Below are 25,959 nucleotides of genomic sequence, written 5' to 3'. Positions count from 1 at the left end.
CACGTCAATAGTACTTATCCTGTAATCACTTGGCAGTACTGGAGGAACAACCTTCTCTCCTACAGTACGTCTCGTCTTGCATGAAATCACAGAGTGTATGAAGATGATGTTTGAGTCAAGGTTATCTATTTTAAGATTTTGGCATATTAGTAGTAACTGGCCATTAGAAGAGTTATTCCTGCATGCGTCAGGACACTCAGATTAATAGAGTAGTAGACACATTTACAAATTAAAGCTGCGAGCAGCGATGGGCGGGCCCTCGCGCCTCGGCGCGCGTCGAGGTTACCGGCGGACGCCGCTCCTTGCGACCGTGCATTTGCGCGACACTCAGACGCCGCAAATCGTCAACAATGAAAAGGGAACTCCCCGCCGAGTTCAACGATAGCTCACACAAGTCTCTACGTTATTCGGTTCATTAGCTGTGAAAAGGGGCGTGGCAAAAGCATACGTGGCGGGTCAAACCAACACCAATTAAAAAGGAAGTCTGTGCTGAGTTCAATAATACCTCACATAAGACTACCTTAAACGGGTCAAAAGTTATGAAAGGGGGCGTGGCTTAACCATAGGGGGGCAAGTCAAACCATCACCAATTAAAAAGGAACTCTCTGCTGAGTTCAATTATACCTCACACAAGACTCTACCTTAGATGGGTAAGGTTTTATGAAAGGGGGGGGGTGGCTTAAGCAGAGGGGGTGGGCCAAACCATCACCAATGAATAAGGAAGTCTGTGCTGAGTTCAATAATATCTCACACAAGGGTCTACATGAAACGGGTCATTAGTTATAAAAGGGGGCGTGGCTAAAGCATAGTGGGCGGGCCAAACCATCACCAATGAAGAAGGAACTCTGCTGAGTTCATTGATACCTCACACAAGGGTCAACCTTAAATTGTTCAAATGTTATGAATGTGGGCGGGGCCTGAGTAAGTGGGCGTGGTTAAAGTATAGCGGGCGGCTCAGTATCACAGGTATTCCACACATTCTGAGTTTCATGTAAATCGGATGATGTTTGTCATATAAGGCACATTTCCTGATGCCAGCGGGGGGCGCTATGACCAAAAGTCAATTTTGGCTTGTAGGTGTCCTCAGGCCTGGACCCTTGTCAATTGTGAGAAATTTCGGGCAGATACAACAACGTACACTCAAGTTACAAAAACTTCTTTGTTCATCGCTAAACACTCAAAATGGCCGCCACACCACGCCCATACCGTCTGACGAAAAGTTTTTCTTTTAATAACTTTTCATCGTTAAGGTGTTGGGATGGTACAGACCAAGTTTGAAGTCCATCGGATGAAATCTCTAGGAGGAGTTTGTTAAAGTATAGCACCTTGACTTTTAGGCCTACTTCCTGTTGCCACTAGGGGGCGCTATGACTTTAAGTTAATATCGGCCTATATTTGTCCTCAGGGTCGGACAACGTACACTCGAGTTACACCCACTTCTTGTTTCGGCGGCGAAACGTACAAAATGGCCGCCCCGCCACGGCCACGCCCTATGACAAAAAGTTTTTCTTTTAACAACTTTTCATCTTTAACATCTTAAGATGGCACAGACCGAGTTTGAAGTTGATCGGATGAAATCTCTAGGAGGAGTTCGTTAAAGTACGACGTGGAAATGGCCAAAATCGCACTAATTTCGAACATTTAATTCAAAATGGCGGACTTCCTGTTGGGTTTAGGGTATGGCTCTAATGAAGTGGTTGTACATCTTGACATGTTACATATGTGTACCAAGTTTCGTGAGTCTACGTTAAACGCACTGCAGGGGCTCAATTTTCTTATCTTTCTAGGGGGCGCTAGCGAGCCATTTTTGTGCGCCTATTCCCAAAACCCTTAAAATACGTAAATTTTCACCAGACTTGATGCGATCGCCAAATTTTGTGAGTTTTTGAGTATATTAAGCCCCTCAAAAAGCTAATTCATTTGATGGGAAAATAATAATAGAAAGAAACAATAATTCCTTCAGTTTTAATAGGGCCTTCGCCGTCGGCGCTCGGGCCCTAATTACAAATTGCATTTTATTCTTTCAAATCTTACTTTTGTTGACGTTTTTGGTGCCCAACAATCACAGTTTGACATCTCAAAATATTCTTTTCTTAATAAATATATGAACATGTAAGGTTTGTTAAATGACAATATGTCTATTTAGCCTATAGAGGCTAACACAGCTAATGCTAGCTAACCAGCTTGTCTATTTATTCCATTCATTGTGGCTGGAAACAAAATCAATCATATCCTAAAAGGAAATTTGATTGGCCATCTTAATATAATGGACGACTACTCTATGTTACATTGCTTAAATTGAAATAATTCATTAGCGTTCACAGCACCCACATACGACAATTTTGAGCAGAAATTGTGTTTAAACATTTGAGGGTACAAATGACTAATTTGAAATACTAAGGATTAATATGCAGGAGTTATTAAAAATATATCCCTGATACCTGCCAATTTATGGATGGATGAATTTGAAGGTGCTAGCAAAAAGTTTAAGAATCTGGCCTTACCTGACACATGCGATAACTGTCTACATTCTTTAGAAAGTGCCAGAACGGAGCCCAAAAAAATCACTGCACTCTAATGTGCTGATACTTTGTGACGGTGACCTGTCTGATTCAAGTACTACTGTGTTACATAAGATAATAGAGTAACGTAGAAAAAAAGACATAGTCTCTTTTTAATTTCCAATCCGGATATGTCAGTACATGAGGGTTGTACAATGTACCTAATGTTAGGTAACATACTGTCTCCCAGCCCTTTTCTACAGTAAATCACTGTCTATCACTTCTACAGGAGCTGGGCAGTGTTTACAGCACTCTGGCTGCCATCCTCAACTCCGGAGATATTGAGTTTTCTCCGGTTGCCTCTGAACACCAAACAGACAAGAGCGACATCTCCAACATTTCTGTCCTGGAGAATGGTGAGAGAGAGAGGGGCATGGTGTATGATGTTATTAAACCAAACCGGAGTCTGAATTTCTTCTGCTACACTCCTCATCCTCCTCCTTCGGCTCCTTTCCATTAAACTGTTGTGAGATAAATCATCCATCAGCAATGACAGGCCAATGCTGCATTACAGAAGCATCATTACCAAACATACATCTGCAATGGTTAGGTTTTACGGGACATTGTTTCCCTTCGGCAATATATTTTCTAAATGTAGACATCTGTGCTGACTGGTAATTCACAAAGCTGTCGAGATGAGGTTTATTAATTTGATCTGATCGATGAGCAAGAGAACATGAGTGTTCTTCATCAACTACACGAGGTTGGACATTTGCACACCCCTGCATGTTTTGCTTGCACTCGTTCTACTTTAGAAATGTTAACTTTCATCCCATTCCTTATCTTATGTCCCCTCAGTGGCATCACTGCTGTGTATCCGCTCAGACGAGCTCCAGGAAGCCCTGACCTCCCACTGTGTTGTGGCCCGGGGAGAGACCATCGTCAGGCCCAACACGGTGGAAAAGGCGGCGGAGGTGAGAGACGCCATGGGCAAGGCTCTCTACGGCCGCCTCTTCAGCTGGATTGTCAACAGAATCAACGCACTGCTGCGTCCTGACAGCCACCCAGGGTGAGATCAGGAGCAGAAAGTGTGATGTGGTGTGTTTGGCTGTCATGAATGCAGAATGAGGTCATCTCAGAAAGTTTTTATGGATGTAAAAGTATGTGTCTAACCCCTTTTTTCGCTAATAATATTTACCTATATATTCTTTTGGATGCTGTTAAACTTCAGTGGACCTTTTACACAAATGGCAAAACCAGTAAACAGACTTTTAAAATGAGAAATGAATTTAAATAAAGTGACTTTTCATCAACAGAGAGGACGACAAGGGCTTTAACATCGGCATCCTGGACATCTTTGGTTTCGAGAACTTCAAGAAGAACTCTTTCGAGCAGCTCTGCATCAACATCGCCAACGAGCAGATCCAGTTTTACTTCAACCAGCACATATTCGCTTGGGAACAGGTAAAGCCTTGGACCAGCATCCGCCCTAATCTATCGCTGAAATCAAAGAATGCTTTCCGAGTGCTTGAGACACTCCTGGAAAGCACTTTGCATGCATTTGTCCCTTTGGTACTACCCCATTTCCATCCAAATAGTGATAACATGGCATCATTTGTCACTCTGCGCTTTAACAGAGATGGCAAGGGTAAAATATGCTGCTGTCTTTATTTATGGGAGAATGAGGTTCACTCTTCTCCCTTTTATGCAGTCTCGTGGGTATGCTTGGCTTGAGGGCGGGGGGGGGGCAGAGAGTGGTTTGCTAATGTTAAATGATTTGGTCTCACCCATGGAGAGGGGCTATAAATCATCCACAATGAGGGTCAATTAGGAGTTGAAGACAGTTAGCGTTTGACTTAATCTCACTCCTGGGTATTGTTGGCACCAGGCCCAGAAATACATTTGTCCTATACTGCCACCATATATACTGAGCATAGGGTATATGTAGTCGGCGATGACATTAATAAGCATCACCTAACATCACCAGTAAAATAAAGCAGATTGTAGGTTTCCATGTATGTTTACACACGGTCACATATTGTCCCAATCCATCTGCAGATTTCCTGATGTGGTTGGTTTTACCTCGCAGTGTGAACATCATGCTTAAATAAGCGCGCTGATTTGATGTTGTTTGTTCCCATTTAGTCCTTTTCTTCTTTGAATAGAAGTCTCCAGTAATGTTGCTGAGTCATACTAGGCGCTCTGAGAGTCAGTCAACCTGATGTGATCAGGTTAGCTGAAGGGTGGGGGAGGGGAGTGTGTCACCAAGTACAATACATCACAAGGCAACACATTCTGGCATTCATTTTGGCTTGTTATTGTTTGGCTGATGGCAGTTTATGATGTCAGATGTCTCTAGTGTCTCTCTTACTCTGACGTTTAGTTTTTTAAACATTCAAACATGACAATAAAATAATAAACAACAGAAAATGACTGTTTGGATAGAAATTACATAATAGCACTAAGTCAAAACAAAACAAGAAAAAAAAAATCTCATTACTTGTCAACTTAACAGTCAACAAAATGAAACCCCAGAACAATACAAACAGCATTTGGCTTTACAATGCTGGCCTGTCATTACAACTGTGCAGCAGGAAGGCTTTCTCTTCATCATGTTCACTTCTGCACTATCGTACCATCCAGGTGACAAATGCTAGATGAATAAAAAAAAGTCAAAATTTGGCATCCCTTTTCCTGTATTACATTTAAATTGAGGTTCTTTATTCTAAAAGTGAAACCAGTGTTCATTCTTGTTCCCGACATTTCTTTTATGTGGCCAAACAACCAGCTCCTTTTCCTGCCATATTTCCCAAAACATTTATGGCCTTGAAGCTGGTTGAGCACAAAAGGACCATTTATGTGTCCCATAATAGGGGACAACAACAACAACTGTAAACAGATTTGATATTAGAAAGTCACATTTCCTCCAAACTTTATATACAGTATTTAGACGAACTGAGAACATTGTATGGCACAATAAAACAGAAAATTGCCATATTCAACTATAAAGCCAGGATTATATTCACTGTAGTCTCGCATTGCAGGACCTTCCTTCGCAGCACTGCAGAGGAGGGTCTGACTAGTCCACACAGCATTCCCAGGATGGGAGAAAAACGTGCTCTGGTTTATTGGCATTTCTTTAAACCAATCACAATCGTCTTGGGCAGCACTAGACACCAGACGCAATGACAGTGCCTCTGCAAAATAGCCTCGGGAAGGAACTTGTTTTGGTGGAACATGTGTACGTTCAAAAGTTGTTTTAGTCGTGCAACAGAAAACTCAGATTGGACAGATAGTCTAGCTAGCTGTCTGGATTTACCGTGCAGAGATCTGAAGAGCAGTTAACCATAGTCCTCAGAAATCCACCGGAGTTTAAAATGCCAACACAAAGAAAGCGGAAGGTAACGGACATCCGGCCAAAATTAGGGACATCCGGCAGATTTTCCGGTGGCACCAGAGCAATCCCGGAAATTAAATGTCATCAATATAGCCTATATTCACTGTGTGTGCCATTTCTGTCCAGGATGAGTACCTGAATGAGGAGGTGGATGCTCGGATGATTGAGTACGAGGACAACCGGCCCCTCCTGGACCTGTTCTTGCAGAAGCCCATGGGGATGCTCTCGCTCCTGGATGAGGAGAGTCGCTTCCCCCAGGCCACCGACCAGACCCTCGTAGGTCAGTGGTCTTCAGCTTACAATCAGAGCACCCTTCAGTAGCACCCTCTATCATATGTTCTCTCCATGTCTTTTAATGTTCAGTATTTACCAACCTCGCAGATACAAATGAGAACAAGGGTCTTGTGGAGCAAGGGGAGACTACAGGCTAATTTTGTGCCCTCGCCTTTTATATCCAAATCAACAGATCTGAAACTTGTGTTTCACTACCTCAAAGGGCTCAACAAAATCATATTCCCCTTTTATTTTATTTTTTTATAGCGATCAAAAACAGAAGTTAGTGTTTAGCACGGTGGCTCAGTGGTGAGCACTTCTGGCTCACAGCAAGAAGGTTCTGGGTTTGAATCCAGGTTGTTCCAGCCCTTTCTGTGTGGAGTTTGCATGTTCTCCCTGTGTTTGTGTGGGTTTCTTCCGGGTGCTCCTCCCACCATAAAGACATGCATACTAGGTAACTAGGACTACTGTAGAAAATTAGTTGACTGGTTAACACTGGCACATTTACAGAATGTATTAATGTGCATTGTCCTAATCAAAATAAATAAATCATATATCTCCACAGAGTAAAGTGCCAGAGAGAACAGCATGTGTTTGATAGTCAAATGTAAATAATCAATTTTAGATAAGTTGATGATGACGTTAAAAAATATACTTATGAGCTTCCAAGATTATATTTGTCGTGGTTGTGGCGATAATTAATCATTGTATCATTGGACATTTTAGAGAAATTTGAAAATAACCTGAAGACCAAAATCTTCTGGAGACCAAAGAGAGTTGACCTTGGCTTTGGTATTCACCACTACGCTGGAAAGGTAATTGATATTTGATTCTAATGTGTGCGTGCGCAGACGTTTTATTTGAAACTGAGGCTACCTAATGTGCGTTGGCCTCCACTTAAGTATTCTCCCTCTCTATGGAACTCAAAGGTAATTTACAACGCTGCCGGCTTCTTGGCCAAGAACAGGGACCTGCTACCGGCCGACATCGTCCTGCTGCTGAGGTCGTCAGAAAACGAGCTTGTTCGCAAGCTTGTCACCCATCCCTTAACCAAAACAGGTAAAGAGGAAAGACATTTCCTAGCCTGGCTCCGCCCTCCTACGTACTTCCACTCAATTTTCATTTTCCTTCAGTACTCCGTCTGGGTTTGTGGTATATTCTTGGGTTTTCTCGAATGATTTGGCGGTCCAGTCAGCGAACAGAGGGAGTGGCTGAGAACGATGACGTTGAGGACGTGCATTAGAAAGATGCGAGCGAAGTCATTCGGGAGGGAGGTTTGTTTTACTACAACCTTTTTAATTAAACCCTTTGAAAGCAGCACTAAATACATACTTAAAGTAAAACAACAGGCTATTGTTACCTATTTTAGCAAGGCTTTTCTCTCTTGTTTGCCAGACTTGTTGTAATAAGCTGGCTTTGGCAGAGAGAGTATCCTTTGTTAGCAGAGTAGGCTGCCAGCTCCTTCCAAAATCTAATCACAAAACCAATACTCACATAATCACTCTCTCAGAGTATTCTTAAAGCTGTCGTGTCGAGCGTTGCTCTTTCATTTCCAATTTAACAGTAACTCGTGTAGGACAGATCTAGATCAAGATGAGATTGTGGTGCTTATTATTGTGAGACGATAAATATGATCCTTAAGTGTTTTTTATTTATTTATTTTATTTCATTTTTTAATTAATTTCCATTGTGATATGTTTTGGTTTAATGTATTTATGTTTGTCATTAATAAGGGACACATGTACAGATGTCAGTTCAGCTGTTGACTAGAATTTAACAATGTTGTATAAAAACGCAATATAATACTAATTACAACAAAACAGTAACTCACATAAACGGAAAGACTACTGGACTGTCTGCTCCATTTAGTTTTTTTTAAGTTTAAAATAATCAACAGTTTTATTTTTTACGGTGTTCAGTATGACAGGACGGTTTTCTGCTAAAAAATAAACTCATTCATTTTTCCCAACCGGTAAATATGCCCCCGTTACTGTGGAGGATTCCTACATGTACGACTAACTCTCCCCTGCTGAGTAAGGGCAGTTTGTATTAACCGACTCTCATCTTCTCTGTGTTTATTTCCCAGGCAACCTTGCCCACACCAAGGGTAAAGGCAAACACACAATGCGCAGCCCGCGGACGCCGACACGCACCATCACCTTCGCCAAGGTGCTTACAGCACCGTCTGCACTATCACTGTTTTTTTATCTTCTACATCAAGAACTTCCCCTGAAAAGTTGCTCAATCTATTGTTTTCCCTTCTTACTCTCACTACCCGAGCCAAAAAACACTCTTGAATTACAATTAAGCCTCTCTTGTCTCTACAGTGTTTGTTTTTTTACCCGCAACTGTTATTATAGCTGCTTCTATTTTAACTGTTTCTGTCTCCTTTCCCTCCCGTCTGTCTCTGCATTTCTGCCATAAAAGATGGGAGTGCTAACCTTATACAGTTCTTTTTCTTTCAGTGAGGTAATCAACATATTTCCATATAGTGTGTTTTATTTTAGTAATGCAGACACCATTAATAACTTTAGATATCCTAAAGTGTACAAATAGATCCATAATTCAGTGGTTTGTATTTCAGTTAGACTCCTCTTGTGCTGATGTTACATCATTTTATTTATTTTTTTTACAGCTTTTGCAAAGAAAGCTATTTTCACTATACACCTAGAATCTGCATGCTTGTCATTGTGCTCATGCATGTGGGCAACCTGTAGAATGCTAAATGCATATGCTGTGGTAAAACCCGTTGGGTCTTCTTTCATATCCATTGCTGCAGATTGTCTGTTTATAGCACCGTGCCTCATGCTGATAACTAAATGGAGTAAAATGATTTGCATAGTAAATCAAAGTCTTAAAAAAAATGCTCAATGAAGTAAAAATCTTGCATTCAAAGTGTTCAATAATCAGCCCGAGTCAGTTGCCAATGGACAAATAAAAACTTGCTTTAGTGAATTTTTTTTAAATACGATTGCAGTGTCTGCAAATTGGGAGTCTTAAGGCAATTTGCTCACCCAAAAGCAATTGACAGTAGCTACATTTAAATGAACTGTTTGATGAGTTCTTGAATCTATTTCCATTCATCTGCATATGTTAGACAGAAAGCTCATCAAAGGCTTCGCTCTTAAGAGGCACAATGAGCATTCAAAACAGTATAAGGCTGATGGCTTGCTATAAACAGGTTTCCACCAGGGTAATAGTGCTGAGAATTAGACATGGAGCTGGTTAAAATGTTCCAAAATACGAACAGGTTAATACATTTGTATGTGTAATTGTTATATTCATATTGATGTAGCATTCTTTGTTGTCTTTATGAGGGAACTACCGTACGTCTTTGCAGCTAATTGGGGCAGTTTAAAAGCATATCGTTTTTGTTTGGTTTTGATTTGTCTGATTTTGAACTAAGAATAACACTTTTTGAAGTAATAGCTGAAGGCAACTTGTATTTATGCAGACAGTTCACTTTATCTGGCACTTGTTTTTTAAATTTTGTTGCGTCACTTTTGCAGCCATCTCGGAAATTAAAGCTCCCTCCTGAAAACAAATGCTTGCTTCCTGTGCCCCTTGATGACACAGTACAAATACAAACGGTGATTGGTGACTTTTCAAAGTAAAATTAAAGAAGCTTGGATAAAAACGTAGTATACATAAAAAGTTGTAATATGACCTACGTTAACATTTTAAAGATGTGAATCAACTACATGTGTGCTTCAGTTGACACAGTTGCTAATACTTTACATTCACTTTAGGTCAGTGTCCTCATTTCATCCTCTTCTGCTCAACTACCCGCTTGGCTTCCATACTAAAATGTTCCCTTGCATCCCATGAAGTTGTATGTAAAGCCATTAGTCTGTGGAGACACATAGAGTACGCCATGAATTATTGTGATTTTTGACCAGTCTTATGTTTGTTTGTACAGCCAGGTGAACCTGCAGACACGCCTTACCACCCGAGAGAAACCACCAACATGAGAACACAGACAGTGGCCTCTTACTTCAGAGTGAGCTTTCTATCTCATTTACTGTTTGAAATGTTTCAAATGTCCGTTTATTTCTCCATTTGTTTTTAACACTATTGTTACATAAACCCTTAATCAGGCTGCCAAATAGGTTTCATTCTCCTTGTACTCTTTCTAGTACTCTCTGATGGACCTCCGTTTGTTTTTAACACTATTGTTACATAAACCCTTAATCAGGCTGCCAAATAGGTTTCATTCTCCTTGTACTCTTTCTAGTACTCTCTGATGGACCTTCTGTCCAAGATGGTGGCAGGGCAGCCTCACTTTGTTCGCTGTATCAAACCAAACAACGATCGCCAGGCCAGTAAGTTTGACCGGGAGAAGGTCCTGGTTCAGCTGCGATACACTGGAGTTCTGGAGACCGCCAAGATCAGACGGCAGGGCTACTCTCACCGCATCCTGTTTGCTAACTTCATGAAGAGGTCAGCAGGCTTCACTCCACAGCAGTAGTAGAGTATTTCAGGGATGTTGTCTCAAATATAATTCAGTGTATGATGTAGTAGTGTCCAGCTTATTGCACTGACTGTTACAGGTATTACATCTTGGCTTTCCATGCTCATGAGGAGCCGGCTGTGACTCAAGAAACATGTGGTGCAGTACTGGAGAAGGCCAAGCTGGAGAACTGGGCAATGGGGAAGACTAAGGTAAATGTCTGAGTAGGGGTGGGGGGAAAAAACCTGATGAATTTGTTTTTTTCTGCCGATTTTTTAAAATCCTTTCTTTTCCCAGGAATTGATTTTTGATTTATTTATTTATTTTTATTTATTTAAAAAATTTAATTTACAAATAGTTAGAGCCTATCTGGCTCGAATGTACACGTCTATTAGACTTGGTGAATTTAAGGGCAGTCTCAATTATTTTCTTTATAAGCAAGGGCATCTAGGCTAAATGTATCCATTAACATAAATGCAGTGTTGAACATGTTATGAACTTCTGTAAAAATGAAATAAATGTCAGACTGTCTGACTGACGTGATGAACATTCTTAGAAAACAATCAGTTTTTAGAAATATCTCATGATATATTGTCTCTAGAAGTGTTGTATTCAACTTTTGTTTTTGATAAAAAAGAAGGAAAAATAAATCACAATACTCAATACTATCGAATTGCAATATTTCTAGAATCGCAATACAAGAAAATTGCAATACAAATCGAATCGGCACCCAAGTATCGTGAAAGAATTGAATCCAGACAAAAGCATATTGCCCCAGCCCTAGAACTGAGTGTATTGTTTGCAGAGAGCATGCAAACCCGCCAACAGAAAGCTATTTAGTTTAGCCTGGTATCAAGTTAGTCATGGAATAAACATTAGTTAATGATCTGCTGTTTTTTATATTTTCACCGGGGAAAGCAACGACTAGCGCCGGCTAAAAATGAGACGCTGCTTCCTGAATGTTTTGGACAATGAGCTTTGCTAATAAGTGAGTCATTCACTCCGTTGCGCGCAAATCATTTTTCACATTTTCAGTCTGTAGCACGGTCTACGGAGGAGTAAAATAGTCTATTAACAGTACCAAAAAAATCTCCTCTGGTAATGTATGCTGAATAACAGTCCTGCGATAATGAATGGGAGCATGATACAAGACCTGGTTCAAGCCCCAAAAGTCTCAATTGAAGCGTCACTGAGCAAGACGTTGAGGCCAAGTTTTACCAAAGTATAGTGCAGGAAAGTCTTTCACTAAAAAGGAAGAGACAGAAGCCCATGCCATTCATTTACTGTGTTTCCAATGGCTTCCCAGTAGCACTGACAACAAAATAAAGCTTGTTTTGTTCACACAGTCTGATTATAATGACCACATATAATAGCCATGGAGGCAAGGCCATCCAAATTAAGACTGCACCTAATTCATTAACACTCCACAACCAATTTCTTGTAGAACATGTTAAATACATTTGCATGAGAAAGGATATTATGTGCTACACTGCACGCTATTGCAAACACCTCAGTGGACGAAGGCTACTAGCTCTTTTTAAGCGCTTTCTTTCTTGCACAACATCTTGATTCACATTGATTTCTTAAAATTAAGATACAAACTTGTAGCTTCTACCTGGGAAGCACAGCACGTATGTCCACATCACATCTCAATTTTCTTGGACAATTATGTACTTAGTTGGTGCAATAATTTATCAGCTACATGTGCAAAATGTATTATTTATTCACTGCCACTACTTATTATTCACACTGAACTTATTAATGTAAGTACTGTATTTATGTTGACACTGTACTTTATGTTGACACTGCACTACAATAGAATGTGTACATCCTTTTTTAACCAAATCTTATTTGTAACCTAATCCCACTTTACTTCTACTTAACTGTTTTTATTTATTTATTTATTTATTACTGTAGCTATGTTACTGTATACACTTATTGACTTGCTCTTTTCTTAGGGCGTTTTCACACATACCTCGTTTGGTCCGGACTTTCGGACTTTTTAGTTTGATCCGAACCAAAATTACAGGTGTGAAACCTCCCCCGGACCACGGGGTCAAAAGACCAAATTTTGGTCCGATAAAAAGAGGTGGTCTCGGTCCGGACCAAACTGAACCATGGTCCGGTTCGTTTATAGTGTGAAAGCATTTTTTGGATGGTTCGGACTTTTGGACCAAATACAAGAAGCTCTGGCAGGCTCTCCTTGTGTTACAAGACCGGGGAAGCTCGTTTAAGGTGCTTAGTGAGAGAGAGTGACGGTGAATGCGTTCAGAGAAGACAGCTGTCGGCTATCAGAGCAGAGAATACATCAGCAGTTTATTTGTTAAGTGGTAAATGTACAGCGTAGGTTTCAGTTTGTCTCTGAATAAATGCTCCAGAAAGAAAGTTCCCGTGTCTTGCTTCTCAACATCACAACAAAACAAAAAGGGCCGCGGCAGTAGGGGGAGATCAGCAGTCAGTTGGAAAAACTCCGACACAGAGAGAGCATATGAGAGGACGAGGAAGCCCGTCAACAAACCAATCAGTTAGAAGTATCTGGAGACGTAGCTCACGTATGTGATGACGGCAGGACGTAGGTTTGTCACGTATAGATCTTTAGTGCGCTTGCAAAACTGCAGTGTGAAACCACAACTTACCGGATCAAATGTATACAATGTAACAAAAACATGAACCTTGGTCCGGACCTTGGTTCGGACTTTCATGTGTGAAAACACCCTTACTCTTATTTCACCTTTTAAATTGACGTGTGAGCAACTAAATCATTTCCCTGAGGGGATCAATAAAGTATTCTGATTAAGCCGCAGTTGCTTAGAAAAAAAAAAAAATGCAAATTTGCTGTTCCGATGCATTTTTATGAGTTAAATAGATTTGATATGGTAAAGTCTTTTATGTGTCCCTACTCTCAGGTGTTCCTCAAGTACTACCACGTTGAACATCTGAACCTGATGGTGCAGCAGGCCACACAGCGGATCATTCTGCTCCAGGCTTACGTGCGAGGCTGGCTGGGAGCCAAACGATACCGGCTGGTGTTAAAAGAGAGAGAACAGAGTGCTCTGGTGCTGCAGTCAGGTTAATAAAGTGTACACTCTGTTATCTACTAGAACATGAACAAGCTAGCAAGCAGTCATTCTGACGTTTTCAATGCTTTGATTTTTTTTGATCCACACTCTCCAGCTTACAGAGGTCATAAAGTTCGGAAGAGAGTGGCCGATGACAAAAGCAAAGCAAAGTTTGAGGCCTTGATCGGCCAGTTTCAGGCTGGTAAGAACAATTTGAGATGGAATCAGTTATCCAATACAATCTAAGCTGTGTGTGCGTGTGCGTGAGACATTGGTTTACATTCCTCTTGTCACCTTCTTTAGTTTGCAAGGGCCATCTGGCAAGAAAGAAATACAAGGAGTTGGTAGAGGAGAAGAACAAAGCTGCAACCAAGATTCAGGCTCGCTACAGAGGGCACAAGGAAAGGAAAAGCTTCAAAAGAAAACGGTATGAGAGAGAGGACATTTACACAACATAGCACTGAGGGGAAAAAAACATGGTCAATTTGTTTTTGACAAAGATCTATTCATTTGTTTGTAGGGAAGCCAAAGAAAAAGAGCAAGCACAGAAGGCCCTTAAAGAAAAAGAGGAAGAGACTCCTGAACCAGAGGAGATCACCAATGAAGAAAGTTCCTCCGCTCCCGCAGTCGAAGGGAATAACGAGGAAGATGAAACTAAGGCTGCCATTGTTCTCCAGAGCAACTTCAGGGGCTACAAAGAGAGAAAAAAGTTTAAGGAGAGAAAAAAAACAATGTCCGGAGCCGAATTAGAGTTACCACCGAATGCAGTGGTGGAACAAGAAGGTGGACAAGAGCCGACCGGCAAAGAAGAGGAAGAGGTAAAGACGGCTGATAAAACGGAGAATGACGACGACGAAGAAAGCACGTATGAAGCAGAGGAGAATGATGACAGTGATCACACGCAGGTGCCAGAAGATGAGGAACACACAGAAGTGGCAGATGAAGCCGTGATTGAGGATGCACTGGCAGCAGAGGCTGGAAAAGAAGGGCAGGAGGAGGACAAGAAGGAGGAGAACGCTCAAGAGAAGGCTGCAGGGGAAGAGGCTGTTAACATAGAAGAAGAAACCAAGGCTGCCACTGTCATCCAGAGTAATTTCAGAGGTCACAAAGAGAGGAAGAGGTTGCAGGACGAAGGCAAGATCCCAGCTAAGAAAGAGAAAGCGAAAGGTCCTTCTGGTGAAAAGGCAGTGCCCACAGTAAGCAGTCCTGCGGGTGAGGAAGAGGTGCCCGCAGGTCAAACGCCAGCAGAAGAAGTCGGCAACGTGGCGACAGAAAAAGAAGAAGAATCGCCGAAAGCTCAAGATGCAGCAGATGCTTCTTCAAGTGACGTCCAGTCAGAGGGCCAAGAACAGGCCAAAGCAGCTGTGGTGCTTCAGAGCAACTTTCGTGGCCACAAGGAGCGCAAACGACTCGAAGAGGAAGGAAAGATCCCGAAGAAGAAAAAGAAGGAAAAAGAAATTACACCCAAACCTCCAAAAGAAGAAGAAGAAGAACAGGTAACGCAGACAGAAGAATCAGGGCCAGAATCCCAGCCGGATGCTTCTGCGGAGGGACTGGACGAGGAAAGAGCTGCTACTGTCCTTCAGAGTAACTTCAGAGGCCACCGGGACCGGAAGAAACTGAAAGCAGAGAGGGAAACACAAAAGAAAACAGAGGAAGAAGTTGCCAATGATGCAGAAGAGGAAACTAAAGATGTGGACGAGGCCCTGGATGTTACCGACGTGATGATAGAACGTAAAGAGGAGACAGATGCTGAAAAAGAGAGACTGGAGGAGGAGCAGGCTGCAGTGAAGATCCAGAGCAACTTCAGAGGGTACAAGGACAGGAAGAACCTGAAGGCCAACAAGCAAACAGCGCAGACAGAAGCTGCGCAACTAGAGAGCTTCTCCAAAGAGGTAATAACTTGCCACGTTACATCCCACAACGCCCTGCTGTGATGTTCATACGCACAGAGTAGTCAGGATCCGGTACTGGAGACTGCACTACTCAGTATGACACGATGTGCCCTGCTATGACATGAACTTCCACCTTTTTTTCCCCCCCCATTCATATATTCTTTTTTCAAATCTCTTCAACAGATCACAAACACTTCTCAGGACTTCTTGGCCCTGCAGCACAAGTTGAATGAGATCATCCAGGCCCATCAATCAAATCCTGAGGACAATGGCATGTTTGTGAAAGGAAAAGCAATCAATGGCTTTGCTCCTCAGAATCACCAATCAAGTAAGATAATTGAGATTGGCTCTGTGAAAAACAGATTATAAAGCAATAAATATAATTCATAATGTCGGCACGGATTGAGCCGAGGTTAATGTGCAGCCTTGGTTCTGTTTTTTTAAATCCTCAACCATCAGATAATTGGGGAAGACAGGCTGCCTGTCTAAAGAGGACATGTATTTATTCTTTTGGTCTATCCATCCTTCATTAGAGTCTTTTTTGTTTTTGCTTCACTGAGGTTATCCATCAACCACTCACCAAGAAAAAGGATTATATTTGAGCCTTCATTGTAAATATAGACTATTTGAGGCAAGAATTGCTGCTTGTTCAGTATTTATTATTTCAAATTTAAAGATGTGTGTGGGCAGCTTTTTCCAACCATTTTTTTAATGTAAAAAAAGACGCAGAGATTCTTCTAACAGACAGAAGAAGGTGATGTTAATGACGTACGGCGTTCTCTTTTCTCTCTTGTGACGCTCGATTAGATCAGGAAGCCTGGGAAAGTCAATTGCAAACACAGGAAGCGCTTCTCTACCCAACGTGTCATCAAAAATAAAATTTGATTTGCACAGGTGATAGGTGTAATTGCTTTCGGGGTGGTGAGTTGGGGGGGTGGGGACAGCAAATTGAAAGTTCACCGTCTTAGCAAAACGGAGCTGGCAGCTAAAGTCTTACCGTCCTCGTGGGTTCAGGTCTCTTGAGAGAATAATGTAATAATTATGTAATAATGCCAATAATTGTCCTTCCTTAGCTGGCATCATTCATTTGATCTTTGTTGGCTGCTGGCTCTAGCTTCAAATTCACCATGCAGACACGAGAGTGGTATCAATGTTTTCATCTAGCTCTTGGCAAGAATGCGAATAAGCATGTTTCCTAAAAGGTCCAACTATTTCTTTAAGTGAAATTTACACACATTAGTCCACAGAGAGTTTCCTGTAGAGTACAGTGTTACTTTAATCTCACCACGTTTGCCCTTTACAGGCTTTTCTTTAGCAGAGCCTGAGGTAAAGCAGAATAAATTATCTGTGTTATTTCCAAGGGGCTACTGCAACTCCCTGTTAACTGAGTTGTTTCTACATCTACAGTCCAAAGCTGTCCTCATACATTTCATCGACACAATAAACCAAATCAGAATCATTTATGACGCATACAATAAAAGCAGAGGGATGCCAGTCACATTGTTCTTGACGGGAAAGGTCGTCAAATGTTAATCACGTTTTGTGAGCAAGCGTTTCCAACAATTATGGTAGGAATTAATAAGAAGGGGTGTGAAATTGGCTTTTAGTTGTTTGAGCAATACAGAATGACCTTTAGATGAAGTTATTCAATTACATTACAAACTTTCCACTTCCTTTACCTGAGAGCTTCTGCACATGATAGATTGTTGTGTGTTTTCCTCTTTCGCATGAACAGTGATTAATAATAAGCAACAAGCAAAGGTCATTGTAATATGTTAATAATGGCAATTACATTCCCAAAGAGGAATATTGTAACCGTTTCAGTCATGACAGATTTGATAGATTACAACACATCCGCTACAGTATTGAAGATGTTATGCATGAAAAGCGACCCAGCTGGTCTCTTCATTTTCAATACAATGCAGGGAATCGAACTTGGATCCTCTCAAAGTTACAGGACAATTTGTTTATGTCGCAGGTTGTTTCACATAATATCTGTTGGAAAATTGAAAGCAGCCAAAGGCCTTAGGGTTAAACTGCAGTGTGTTTGGAAGGCAGTTCAATAAGCACAAAAGAGTGGGAGGTCAGCATGGTGCCAGATCACATTTAATAGTCTCGCTCCAATCAACCATGTATGTAACGATCCCACCGGCTCTGGAGCTGTTTGGTCATGATGTTCAGCCACAAAAGTGACTGCAGTTATCAAAGATGGTTATGGCTAATCTGAAAAAAAAAAAACTTCACATCATGTTGTAAAGGTCACAGGATTCTGCAAACATTATCACCACTTTCACTTATTTTGAAGTAGAATAGACATAGGTTGGACTGACTAAACAAAGCACTAAACATAATTTAGCAGAGTGGTGGGAGAAAACCAAGAAAGAGGCGGTTTTATTCTGCCTCAAAGCTGGAATGGCAAAAAATGTTGTGCTGCTTTTCTTTTTGACCATGTAATTTTTTTAGGAGAGGGAGTCCAGCCAGGGACATTTGTTTCATGTTGTTCCCCATCTCTCTTTCCTGTCTTTTCTCTACTGTTTACTTACATATTAAAGACTTAAAGTGCCCAAAATGACATTTAAAAAGAGAGAAAAAACCCTCTAATTATTCAAATAAAATAAATAACTAAACATTTTTTTTTAAAAAGCCACTCCAAATGTGTCTTGTATGGAAAGACCAATTTTTGTTTTCTGTATTTTTCTTATACTTGTGGATAAATGAAAACATAAATGTAGATAAGTTACCCAACTTTTCTGGTGCAGCTCCAGTTAAAGGTGTAGTAGGTAAGCAGGACCCTATGTTCGAGTAGAACTACATGAAGCAGGTAATTTAAAAAAAATCTGGCTCCTCTGGCATCACCTACAGGCTGTAGTGCAAAAATCCACCGCTCCCTGTTCAGATGCACCAATCAGGGCCGGGGGGGTGTCTAACAGATTAATTGAGTGTGAAAGTGTATTTTAGGGCCAATTTTCCTTTGTTTCCATTCATTTGCTCACTTCTGATAAGAATCAGTACCCTGGGTAATTTTGTTTAGTTTTGAATGCTCAGTACAATCAACATAATACCACCGTCTGATGTTTTTAACAATCTGACGTCTTTGTTATTTTCAGCTGACAAGAGGCAGCCGAGGACCCCCCGCAGGACCCAGCAGCCAAAGACCCTCAACACACTAGAGGACTCCACCTATTACAACTTGATTCATGTGAGTCACAAAGAGATGGAGAACGATTTCAGATACTGTACTACTTCAAAGATTTGCTGTCAGCTGCTATGTGACACTGTAACTACTTCCCCAGCTATCAGCTTTCACAATGCACTATTGATTGGCAATTTATTTCTTTGTGTAGTACTCTTAACTAGATATGTTCCCAGGGCAAAAAAATATCAGCCTATTACAAAGTTGTCAGCAAAATGTTCCAGAGTTTCTTTAGTTCTTTTGACGGATAACAATTTTCTTCACCAGTTTTTTTTCTGTTGTTGCTTTTTATTCAATGCCCTATGTAATTATTCATAATGTTTCATGATTTCAGCGAACAATAGCTCAGCGCAAAATAGCTCTTTTTGCAGCACTTCAGGTTTGTTTAAAATGCTGTCAGTTCTGTTTAGTCAACCTAGTTATATACTGTATAATGCATCTAATCAATAATTGAATCTATTATTAATGAAGACTAGACATTCAAAATTTGATAAAGAGTAAGAAACTTTAGCTATAACAAAAAAAAAGCATTGTAGTTTAAAAACATGATTGACCACTTGATTACTCCCTTACTAATTAGATCACATATATTAGAGCGAAATTCACTGAAAATCTTTAAGGTAATATTAAATATTTTAGAAGTGCTTTTATTAATTGAAAATTAATAACTATAACGAAACATCTTCTAAAACAGTGGTTCCCAACATGGGGTCACAATCCTACAAGGGGTCTCATGAAACACAGAGGGAGGCCATGATGACACGAAAAACCAAAAAAAAACTTTTAATCTAGAAAAAGCTCAAATTGTGGCACCTAAAATCCAGAAACAAGACTGAGAGTCTACAGCCATGCTTGCATCTCTGTGGTGGTTGTATTGAGTCACAGCAGTGCTTTGAACTAAATGCTAACACTAGCATGCTAACATGTTCACAGTGACAACGCTAATATGTTGGTGATGTAAAATGTTTACCATGTTGACCACCTTCCTTTAGCATGTTGAATGAATGAATGAATTTTTTTATTGGTCGTAACCAAAGGGTAGGGTCAGAAGCTTCAGCTTGTATAAGGCCCCCCATGTTAGCATGCTAATATTTGTTTAATCAGCACTAAACACAAGGTACAGCTGGGAACGGTACAGGGAATGTCATTAGTTTTGCAGGTATTTATTCATAAACCAAAGTATTAGACAAATAAAGCAGCAAGCACCAAATTAGTCATACTCATCCTAAGGGAGATATTGATGTCTCAAACAAAATTTCACGTCTATTTATCGAATAGTTTTTGAGATATTCCAGTCAGAACCACAAATGTCAACCTCAATGGGAGCTAAAGGAAAAATCTGGGGATCACCAAAGTCAATATGATTCCTCCTTTGGGGACCATGAATGTCTGTGCAAAATTTCACGGCAAACCATTCAATAGTTGTTGAGATATTTCAGTCTGCTGCTAGCATGGCTACAATTAATCTTTGGCTAACTGGTCACAACTTGTAAACAAATGCAAGCTGTAATGGGCCAAACCGTCTTTTGCTTTGTATTCAGGGGTTACAAGCCAAAAGGTTGGGAACCACTGTTCTAAAACCACTTTCTTTTGCTTTAGCTGAACACAGAGATTAGGAGTGTTTGATTGACATGTAGTTATCTGTCCTGTTTCTCTCCACCCAGCGGTCTGTCCAGGATGATAAACGCAAGCCCAGGAAAGAGGAGTAAGTGCCAACTTCTTATTTCAACTTCATTTTAACAGACTATGTTTTTTAAAGGGTATTGCCTGCCTTTCTTGGCACACCGGGTAAGGAGTAATGATTGTAGCTGTGCACCAACATACGGACGGTGTCTGGGTCCAGACTTAATGATCTGCAGAATTACACATCCTCTGTGAAATTAATTAGCCTCATCTTTCACCTTGATATTAAATGTTAGGCATTATAAATATTTGGTGTGGTGGTATGTAAGATGGAAGTTTGATATACATTGCTTAACAAAAAAAGACTAGAGAGCTTGTGTGGATGTGTGCATTCATGCATATGTATGCATCGTATGGGCCACAAGGTGAGCGTACCTCCCAGACTGAGGGGGTGAAGATAGACTGATAGGGCTAAACAAGAAGGGGCCAGGGTACTTCATCACAGCAGTCCGAAGAGACACAGACACACAGTGCAACACAGCGCTAAACATCAAGGGTTATAATTTGTTAGCAGATAAATAAAGCCAGCGATGGACAGGAGCAGTTTACATGCATCATTAAGGATGAGAAGGTCAGCAGGAAAGATAGCATCTCTGGCTAAAGCTGACAGCAGAGGAGGATTGGAGATGGGAGTGAGTGGGTAGTAAGAGGAGTGAAAACTGAAGTGTAGACAGAGCTGATGAAAGTAAATGGGAGTAAAGGAAATACAAAAGAAGAAATAGGGAGGCAAAGTTAATCGGGAACAGTGATAGCTAACCACAGGTATCTATATTTTATTGCCAATATTTGAGCAATGATGTATTCCATGTCTGTTTTGGACCCTATCTAAAGATGTGTCGTAATAGTGATTCAACCTATTGCCAGCTCATAAGATGCCATTCCTGAGGCAAGTCCCTCTGCACCTGGGAAAGCAATGGCTTATGTTTCCAACAATAGTTTGATAACCATAAACAGAGGAAAAAACCCAGTAGTTAGCATGAGCAGTAACCAGGGCTGAACTGATTCCCTGGTGGCTGAACCAGGTGTAACTACAGATTGAAAAACTGCAACAATTCCATCAACTGAAATCCAGAAACAAGACTAAGGGCTACAGCAGCTTTGTCATGCTGTGCTCAGCCACTAATGCTAAATTTGCATGCTAACATGCTCACAATGGCAATGCTAATATTGTGATATTTGGATGTGGATGTCATTTGTTTTGGAAGTATTTGATCATAAACCAAAGTATTAGACAAATAAAAAAAAAAATGTGACCTGATGGTGGCTCCAGACGAAAAAGTTTTTTCATTGAAAGTACAGTTTATCCAGGAGGGGAACATGAGTATCTGAACCAAATTTCATGGCAATGCATACAATAGTTGTTGAGATATTTTACTCAAAACCACTAATGTCAACCTCATGTTGGCGCTAAAAGTAAAGTCAGGGGATCACTAATCTCTAAACAGTAAGACTGCAGAATCTGCAGGCAACGGGGAAAGATTTTGGTAACGGAAGCGTTCTGGTATCCATTTGTAGTTCGAGTAGTATTGACCAATCACGTTTGTGCTGGCTTTGGTTGCATGCAGATAAACAGTCAGAGTGGAGAGAAAAAGAGGCGGAACGCATTGGCTGAAATGCAATTTCGTAACCCATCGGCTATCGCCTGGCGACGATTAAGCTTTTTATTTATTTATTCATAACTGTATTCATATGCAGATATCTGTTTATATTGAGTCTTTCAAGTCCAACTCCATTCTCGCGTCTTAACAATGACCAACGTAGGGAAGAGGAAGTCTTGGCCCGGATATCCGGAAACCCGTAAATATTGGCCTTTTCCCTAAAAGGCTAACTTATCGTCAGACTGCTAGCCCATGGGTTCCAAGATTAGGGGATCCCTAAAGTCATTATGGTACATACTCTAAGAACTATGAATGTGAAAAATTCATAGTTCTTATGAAAAAAAAAAAAAAGAAAGTAAGGGACCTCTGATAAGGGAAGGATGTAACCAGAAACATATTACCACTTAAACAAGTGTACCATACCATCACAGAAGGTCTTGTTATTGTCCAAAACTCTTAACTGAGCTATAAAAACATCCCCTTTTGTTTATCACAGTGCGAGTATTGGCTAACTTTACCCTACAAGCTTCACTGGGAGATAACTTGGTAAATTGTTTTTGGTATTGATCCAGATCTGTGTGTGTAAAAAGCTGTTTACAAAACATAATTCAGCCAGAGAACAGGAAGGTAATTCCAATCAAGGGGAAATTTTCAGTTCAGTGGTCGATTCTGTTTCGTGACAGCATCCCTGGAGCTGAGGGGAGGTGGCTGTGTGGTGCTCCTGGACAATTTACAGATAATTATCCTCCTTTTCTCATTTCCTCTATAATCTGTCACTTCGCCCAGTTAGTTGCCAGGCAAAAGAAGTGTCTTAAAATCCAATCCCACCAAAACATTGACTTGAATACATGACACAGACTGTATATGTTTGCCTTTGTCTTCTTAATGTAAGAATTATTTTCAAAATGACTACCAAAACACACTTTTGAAAAAGTTAAATCAGCTAGGAAGACCAGTTATTGCCTTTATGTTTTATAGATTTTTTTTCCCCTTCACTTTCATGTAGAACAGAAATAAGCATAAACAAAGACAGAGTGCATGAGGTGCATGTTTTGGTTTCTTTGGGAGAGGACTCACCTGGGAGCGATCAAGTCTTGGTTGCTATCCTGTGCTCTTAGGAGTCTACAGTATACAGAATTAAGCCTCTGTGTTTCTTCCTCTGTGAGAAGTTGGCAAAGGCTGAAATGCATCAGTTTTTTTTTTTTTTTTTTTTTTTAGCTCTTCTTTATCTCCAAAACTCCAATTCTATTCTTCTCATATTCTTTTGTGTTTGTCAATCCTCAACTTTTTAAAATAAATGCCAAATAAAATCTTTTGGGGCAGTTCTGAACCACATATAGTTGGTACCTACATTTTATTGTTAGTCTGGAAATTATTAGTATTGACGATATATAACCCATGTAAACATTAACAAAAGGAAGGAAGGAGCTATATATAGCTATATTTTAAGAGATACCACCGTCACTTCAGACTGGTATTTAGTATTGGTCACCAGACTATATATAAACTATCACCAAATATAATGAGACCGAATGTCTGATTGACACCAAAGGCTGTCCTCCTAACATCCATGTATCCCCTCTGTTTGTGCTCCAGTCCAGGGAAGCTGCTGGATGTGGATGACCACTACTATCGGGAACTGGCCACCAGCAGGTCTGAACCCTGCATCTCCACAGAGGACACATCACCCAGCAGTATACCTGAGAGAAGACAGTCTACCGAGAGGAGAGGGTCCATGGACAGGAAGCAGTCTACAGAGAGGAGAGGGTCCATGGACAGGAAGCAGTCTACAGAGAGGAGAGGGTCCATGGACAGGAAGCAGTCTACAGAGCTGACACCAGCAGCTGCCAGTAGACCGCCCAGAGAGAGGGCCGTCACTGAACCAGAGCCTCCCAAACCTGTGAGGGACAACAGGTATGTTCTTGTCCCCTATGTGCTTGATTAAAAAAAAAAAATCTCTCCGACCAATCAGTCTGCAGTGTTTTAACTCCTCCTTTTAGTATTGGCTCAGCTCGCTTGAAACCTTGACTGAGTTGGTACCAAAAAAGGACCAAGTACTATCCTTCCTTTTTGCTAATTCAAATGCGAAAACTACTACTCTACTATGTATGAGAGTGGCATTTGTGAGGTTCCTGCACCTATATGAGTCTTTCTTTGTTTTTTTCCAAAAATGCTAGTCTAGTTGGTCAAAGAGACAAATCCACGTACAAATTTCATCTGTTTTCCAGTCCTGCCTGGCCATTGCCTCAGACAGCCCACGCACATGATAAATGGCCGCTGAAGATGATAAACAAACTGAAATCTTTACCCTAAACATACATCATCTTCTTACTCATGCTGGTTTTGGTTTAAATCTTTCAAACCATCTATTGTTGCTTTTCCTTTTTTCTTCTACTTTGCGCTCTATCTTTGTGTTCACTGCTCTCTCCTGTGTTGCATTGACAGGCACTCAGTTCCCAGAATGCCCTCCACAGAGAGTCGGACTGAGGACAATCCGTATGACTTCAGACATATTCTGAGGAAGACCTCCCAGAGACGAAGGCTCATCAAACACTACAAATGACTGAACCGTTTTAGCCATTTGGCAAATAATCTGTGTCAATGTATTATCATATATTATGCTATGTGATATACGAGTATTTTAATTCATTACAGCTTCTTGAAAAACCTTGAGGCAAATGAAAAGCACTGACTGCATTGATTATAATTATTATCACCATCAGTCTAATGAATCTAAATGCAGCATAGACAGTATAAGGGCAAATGTAAATAATAAAATGCTATACCTTTAAAACTGTAAATGAAGGTTTTATTTATGTAATTTGTAAATTAGACATTGCTACATTTGCTCATGTTGCTGTATCAGTTTCCCTTCTGGTTGGTCAAATATTGTGTTTGAGGTTGTCTATATCCATTTAAACATCAAATAGAATTGTATAAAATCACGTAAATACAAAAGCCATCATTACTGTGCATTTTAATCCATTTTGAAAGATGTATCTTTCGGGGGGGGAGCTGCTTCGGTGTTGTCATGTTGTAAGAAATGTACAATTGTCCTGTTATCTCTGTTTTGTTCATTTAAATGTAAAATATATCAAATTCCTTGTGATGTTCAATTTATCTTACGTTTAGCATAGCTGCCCCCATGTAACCGGAGTTCATTTGGAAGTGATGGTATGCTATGCTGTACGTCCTCCTTTACTCATAACCAAGCTACATTATTGTCTTTTGTACCCCATTTCTTCACCCAAAGATGACTTCATTCATGTAGTTATTTTGTGGTTTTAAAAAAAAAAAAAAAAAAAAAAAAAAAAGGCCCCATGATATCAGATATCTTCTTGTAGACTTTTCCATATTGGCTTTAGCATTTCTTTGAGATTCAACCTCTGACCTTTTATGTCACATTATAAATGAAATAAACCCCACAGTGAATCCCCAACTACATGCTGACTGCACACACTGGCACAAAAGAGACTACATACAGCCAAATAAATCCAGACAAAACACAGACAGCAAGAAAGGATCAACTGGTATAGACTCCCAGCTCCCCAAAACCCCATGGATGAGAAGTTATAGAATATGCTCGGCTGGGCGATCCTATTGAAAGAAACACTATTGTTTCAAGTTAATTGATATCAGAGAAAATCTTAAACTAAAATAACAAAATAAATCGATGTAAGGCCTATTTGGAGACCCACAGACTTACACACATTTTTCAATGTTATCATGGCTTTGCCAAAAGGTTCAGTTTATGTTAATGAGTCTTTTGTGGCATTAAATGGTTGTACACGATCTCATTCATAAATCATAACAGATGTGGCTCAGGCTAGCTCTCATGCCCGCAGGCTCCCTTTGCTCTCGTTCGTGTTTAAACGATAACAAAACATGGCAGGACATGACTGTTGGATTG

At 40.5% G+C, this 25,959-nt stretch overlaps 1 protein-coding gene across 8 annotated transcripts in view; it reads left to right on the top strand.

Moving 5' to 3' along the window:
- Positions 1-25,165, top strand: part of myo3a (myosin IIIA) — a 71,137-nt gene extending 45,972 nt beyond the window's left edge. For 7 of the 8 annotated variants that reach the window (XM_028568988.1, XM_028568987.1, XM_028568994.1 and 4 more), the window contains 19 exons: positions 2,791-2,917; positions 3,360-3,570; positions 3,818-3,965; positions 6,025-6,178; positions 6,898-6,986; positions 7,101-7,230; positions 8,258-8,340; positions 10,091-10,171; positions 10,406-10,611; positions 10,722-10,833; positions 13,528-13,690; positions 13,796-13,882; positions 13,984-14,107; positions 14,201-15,575; positions 15,759-15,903; positions 18,683-18,774; positions 20,433-20,473; positions 23,646-23,963; positions 24,495-25,165. In XM_028568988.1, the coding sequence (XP_028424789.1) occupies positions 2,791-2,917; positions 3,360-3,570; positions 3,818-3,965; positions 6,025-6,178; positions 6,898-6,986; positions 7,101-7,230; positions 8,258-8,340; positions 10,091-10,171; positions 10,406-10,611; positions 10,722-10,833; positions 13,528-13,690; positions 13,796-13,882; positions 13,984-14,107; positions 14,201-15,575; positions 15,759-15,903; positions 18,683-18,774; positions 20,433-20,473; positions 23,646-23,963; positions 24,495-24,612 (3,804 nt within the window). In that variant the 3' untranslated portion in view covers positions 24,613-25,165. The remainder of the gene's footprint in view (positions 1-2,790; positions 2,918-3,359; positions 3,571-3,817; positions 3,966-6,024; positions 6,179-6,897; positions 6,987-7,100; positions 7,231-8,257; positions 8,341-10,090; positions 10,172-10,405; positions 10,612-10,721; positions 10,834-13,527; positions 13,691-13,795; positions 13,883-13,983; positions 14,108-14,200; positions 15,576-15,758; positions 15,904-18,682; positions 18,775-20,432; positions 20,474-23,645; positions 23,964-24,494) is intronic. The other variant, XM_028568989.1, reaches the window with a different exon arrangement.
- The last annotated feature ends 794 nt before the right edge of the window (positions 25,166-25,959 follow it).

Source organism: Perca flavescens, chromosome 22 (genome assembly GCF_004354835.1).
Source record: "Perca flavescens isolate YP-PL-M2 chromosome 22, PFLA_1.0, whole genome shotgun sequence".
Lineage (NCBI taxonomy): Eukaryota > Metazoa > Chordata > Actinopteri > Perciformes > Percidae > Perca > Perca flavescens.
The sequence above is the reverse complement of the archived record's forward strand: the minus strand, read 5'-3'. Positions and strand labels throughout refer to the sequence as shown.